This window comes from Hirundo rustica, chromosome Z, assembly GCF_015227805.2.
Source record: "Hirundo rustica isolate bHirRus1 chromosome Z, bHirRus1.pri.v3, whole genome shotgun sequence".
NCBI classification, from domain to species: domain Eukaryota; kingdom Metazoa; phylum Chordata; class Aves; order Passeriformes; family Hirundinidae; genus Hirundo; species Hirundo rustica.
In genome coordinates this window covers 62942293-62947353 of record NC_053488.1, presented here as the reverse complement: position 1 = coordinate 62947353, position 5061 = coordinate 62942293, and the positions used below count along the sequence as shown (strand labels likewise).

The 5061-nt window shown below is 43.8% G+C and overlaps 1 protein-coding gene across 1 annotated transcript in view; it reads right to left on the bottom strand.

Moving 5' to 3' along the window:
* Nucleotides 1–3348, bottom strand: part of DTWD2 (DTW domain containing 2) — a 71957-nt gene extending 68609 nt beyond the window's left edge. The window contains exon 1 of the mRNA XM_040090126.2: nt 3212–3348. Coding sequence (XP_039946060.2) covers nt 3212–3348 — 137 coding nt within the window. The remainder of the gene's footprint in view (nt 1–3211) is intronic.
* Nucleotides 3349–5061: the final 1713 nt, after the last annotated feature.

The window sequence follows — 5061 nt, the reverse complement described above, 5'->3', positions numbered from 1 at the left end:
TTTAATTTCTGAAAGCAAGTAGAATACTTAAGTTAGCTATGAAAGCCTTAAGAAGTTATCAATTCAGAGTTTATCACCACTAACCTTTCAGTTTTGGTAGACAGACTGTGTCTTAAATTCTCTCCTCAAGAATAAAACAGTCACCTGCACATACCTCATTTGCATCACCTGCTTGTCATCTCAAACACCAATAATAAGCAGGGTCATTTTACACTCCTTTCTTTTTTTTAACTGGCATTTACAAACAAGAAAACCTTCAAAATGTAAAATTGCATTACATTATTTCACTAAAATTCTCTGTCATAAGCTATTCCAAATGCTAATATTTTCCCCACCATCATCGCAGGGGTCTGAGTTTGAAAGTCTCAAACACATTACACTTAGAAACATCCTGCTCCTTCAGGACACTCAAGCGACATTCACATTATCCAAAAAGAAAACTTATCTACCTTTCTCCCACATTTCTAATTCACATCTTGACAGACTGAGCACTTGGTAGCGAGTTGCCAGTTAGCTGTCTTACCGTATCTAAAAAAAATCAGAACTTGAAGTCAGTTCCCCTGAGGAATCACCAGACAATGTTAAACAGAAGCAATTCTTCCACGCCTTTTGCATTGAATTCAGACCTAAATCACATTCATTAAGGTCTTTTACAGGAAAAATCTGGAATTCAGAAAATTGAGGAAGTCAATTAAATATACCTGGCCCCAACCAACATGATACTGTTAATGGTAATATCTCTTCCCATGAGGCACCCTAAGTTACAGCCTTACCAACTTCATGACTCCAAGCCATGCCACAGAATGTCATGAACAATGAAAAGCATAATTTAGCTAAATTTCTGAAGAATGGCATGGAAGGGTTATAGTGCAAAAATGCATTGAATGTACAATTTAGTCTTGCGTTGTCTCCACCACAAAAAACAAAAACAAAACAAAACAAAAAAACAAGGCCACTTTCCTTTTTACTTGAAAAGTAGCTCCGTGGTCTTTTCATCTTCCTTGGTTTCTCTGCCCCCTACATTTCTTTCAGTGACTGTGTTCATAGTTCCCATGCTCCTGACAAGGAGATGTAATTCATCCACAGCTCTTTAGGAAGCTGACGTTTTAATACTCTATATGGTAATGAAGAGCTGAATAAATACTTTGCATCGAGCTTACTAAGAAAAAAAATGAGAGATACCTATTCTAGAAGCCATTTTTCTATGCAACTCATCAGCGAATCTGTTCAAAATTGAAGGATCTAAAGCAGATATTGTGAAACACACTAACAAAATAAACAACAATTACAGAAGTACTCTACAGGCATTTAAAACTCAACATTAAAAAGCTCAGTAAGGAAGTGGGTTGACTCACGCAAATGAGTGAGTTCTTTGGCATGTCAGGACTAGAAATGCTGAGCAGCAAACAACTACTAAGAAAAAAAAAACACTTCAACAAAGAAGACTGCTAATGTGAACAGAAACTACAAATAAAAATATGGTTAGTAGACCCTCATAAAAATATATGGTTTATATGAAAAGAATTGGCATGGTTTTAGCAAAAGGAAATCCTACTTTTTAGAACTATTTAAGATCTCTGAAAGAGTCAAGAAATACAGGGGTGAGAGTGCTGTAGTTGACAAAAATCAACTTTGGCTTTCCAAAAGAGTTCCCAAACCAGGAAACTGAGCAGCCACAGAATGTGCAAGGATCCTTATAAATATAAACAGAAACAAATCCTGGCTTGCTCACACCTGAAATACTATGTGCAATGGAGGAAGGTGGAAGCCACAGACAAAATAAACTAAAAGGTATTTCCTCCCCACTGTGGTTTGTAGGTCTGTGGTGTGTCCTCACCAGTCAGATGTTACTGATACATGGAATTTACATGCATCTAAGGGGAACTAGAGAAATTCACATCTTAAAAAAAAAAAACAACTATATTTATTCAGGGTTATTAGATACAAAACCACATCCAGTCCAAGAAGCTCTTTGAGCTGCAAGTCATTGAAGAAAAAGAGGGCAGCAAAAGGCAAGTGTCACTCACCTGCCTGGTTTTCATCTTTGAGCATCAACTATTGCTAATGACTTACTTTTTCTAACAGTGAACACTTACAAATACTATGACTTGCATGATACACACTTTTTGTTACTACTTAGAAAACTCACCAGCAATAAGCTTCTGAACTCTGACACTTGAAAGAGAACTACACTGTTAGCAAAATTACACACCTTTCCACTTGTTTCACCAGTGACCAGAAACAGATGAATCACTATAGGTGCGGAGAAGCCTTTTTTCCTTGGCAGTTATGCACAAGCACTTCAGTTCAGGAACCTGTATTCACTTTACTAAAAAGACATACCTACATAAGCATAAAATCAGGTTGTGAGGTAATTCTATAAGACCATAAGTCTGCCACTGCCTGCTTCAAAAAGATACCTGAATTCACAAGTTTTATTAACCAGCACTTGAACGGATTTCAAAATCAGCTGTAAAGCTGTTAGGTAAGACTAGTTTCTCATTTTCTTTTGAAAAAGCACCAAAGACTGCCTAATCATACTGAAACCTCATGTGCCTCACTGCATGGCACTGAGGAGACACATATTCCTCCTCCCCTTTGCTTTTCAAAGGTAAGCATACAGAGAAAGGGTGTAGCACCCTATCTGGGTTGAGCCTCTAGGTATTGCCCACCACATTAACCCACTCCTTGGACAACAGTTGATTCATGTCATGTTATTGCTACACAAGAGGTGCGTACATGCCTTTAGGCCATGATGCCTTCAGGACAAGAGGCAACAGGCAGAAACTGATGCATACGAAGTTGCACCTGAACATGAGGAAACCCATCTTTACTGTGTCTGGAACAGATTGTCCAGAGAGGTTGTGGAGTCTCCCTCACTGGGGGTATCCAAGAACCACCTGGATGCAATCCTTTGCCGCGTGCTTTGGGACGGCCCAGCTTGAGCAGGGAGCTTGAAACAGATGACCCCGTGCGGTTCCTCCCAACCTGACCCGTGCCATGACTGTGCGATGCCACAGGCGCGGGAGGGCGCACAGGGCGAGCGAGACCCCGCTCACACCGACTCGCTGTGGGCGGGTGTCCCTGAGGACGACTCAGTCCCAGCCGAGCCGCCGAGCCGCGCCCGCCCGGGGCCTCAGCACCGCCTCACGGCGAGCGGGGCGGTACCTACGGGCCCCGCGGCACCTCCACGGCCCCACGCCCGCGTCACCTGCAGCGTCCGCAGACGGGCCGCCTCTCGCAGTGCTCCACCGGCAGCTCCCACAGCCCCTCGCAGCCGTCGCCTTCCCCGCCCGGAGCCGTGGTCAGGCCCGGATGCGCCCCACCGCCATCGCCGCTCCCTTCCATCCCGGCGTGGTGAGACCGCGAGGCCGCCGATCGCCAGGGGGCGCCATCGGGCAGGCGAGCGCGAAGCCCCCGCTGACGTGTGAGACGGCACCGCCCCTTCCTGAGACTCGCCCAATGGGAGCGCGCGAAGCCCCGGTGGAGCCCCGCCCACTAAAGCGGCGCCAGTGGTAGGCGCTCACGCAGAGCAGCGGGGCGGGACCGGTAGGGGGCGCTGTCAGCACGCGGCGGTTGCGAGGAGCTGCTGGGCCTTCCCGGGCAGCGGCAGGGCCGGGTGAGCCCCATCCCGCCGGGAACGAGGGAACGGGAAAGGGGAGCCGGGAACCCCTGCCCGCCCCCGCCACTGCTCTCACCTCACGGGTATCGGCACCGTCGAGAGAGACCGACAAACAACCCGGGCCTGGAGCTGAGAGCGCCCCGCTCCGCGTAGACAGCAGCTCCTGGTGCTACTAGTGACATTCGGGTGGGAGATTGAATTTTTGATATCGTTTTTTTTTTAAATCACAAACTTCTGGTTGTTAAGTAATTACATGGCCACTTTAACTGATGTTTTATTGCAAGTGCTGCAGAGTAGGAGTTCAGGACTTCCCAAGCCCTGGATCCATTATAACCCCTCCTGTATTCACACGACTCCGGGAGAGTTTCTGCATGTAAGTTATATACTGTGGTCATTAAGGTAGATATGTTAATAAGCTATGTCTGTTGGAGTTCACTGTACAGTACAATGAAAGTCAACTCCAAAGCTGTTGCAGTTTGCATTAGAAATCTACTGAAATATAGCAGCCAGTAGATTTCCACACAAGAGATCCTCTCCTTAAATTAGCATCTGCAGATGAGTGGGCCGGTTGTGTTGTTTCCTGTTTTCTGTTCTGCATCCAAAATAAACTGTATTGTGTTTACGTATAACAATAATCAGAGCCATTTGATGTAATTCAGATCTCCTGGTATTCTATTCATGCACAATATTAATGTAATTTTGCTTTTAAGTTATGTATTTTTGTACTGTAGTTTTGTATTTGTAGCTCAAGCTACATTTACACTAATTTTCTTGTGTAGCTATTAGAATAAATTTTCCTCACAAGATTGAAAAAAAATCAGAGACCATTGATTCTGAAGCTGGCTGTATACTTATATTGTAAATGAAACAAAAGACAAACAAACAAACAAGCCCAAAGAAACAAACAGGAAAAAAAATCAGGTTTAAAAAAAAAAAACACTATGCAAATTCTAAATTATAAAGTTGTCTATTGCGAGTATTATAGACCTCCTAATTTAGGATAGGGAGACTGGTGTGGGTGGTGGGGAAGGCTGAAACTTTTTTATTAAGCTGCAAGCCTCATCAGGAGTATGTTGTTATAACCTACAAACAGCTTATTTAGGCCTACTGTTAGAAGGATCACAGTGGGTAGGACAAGGAGTATTAATGAATACTTTCCTAGTTCTACCTTATTAAGAAGGGTCTCCATGCAGGGCTACCAGCAGAAGCCTGGATATGCCTTCACAGCTTTCCACAGCTCTTCAAAGACTTGAGTTTTTTATCTGCTTGCAAAGTATAATCGGCTTTAGTCATCAGCTTAAAAAGAAAGTAAAACATTGTAAACTGTTCTGGTCAGACCACACAAAAGAAGAAAATAGATCTGCAGGTAAATGCCTAAAATTAATGTAACAATAACTTGGTCTGAAGTAATTTTGTTGCCAAGGAAATGGGTGAACGTG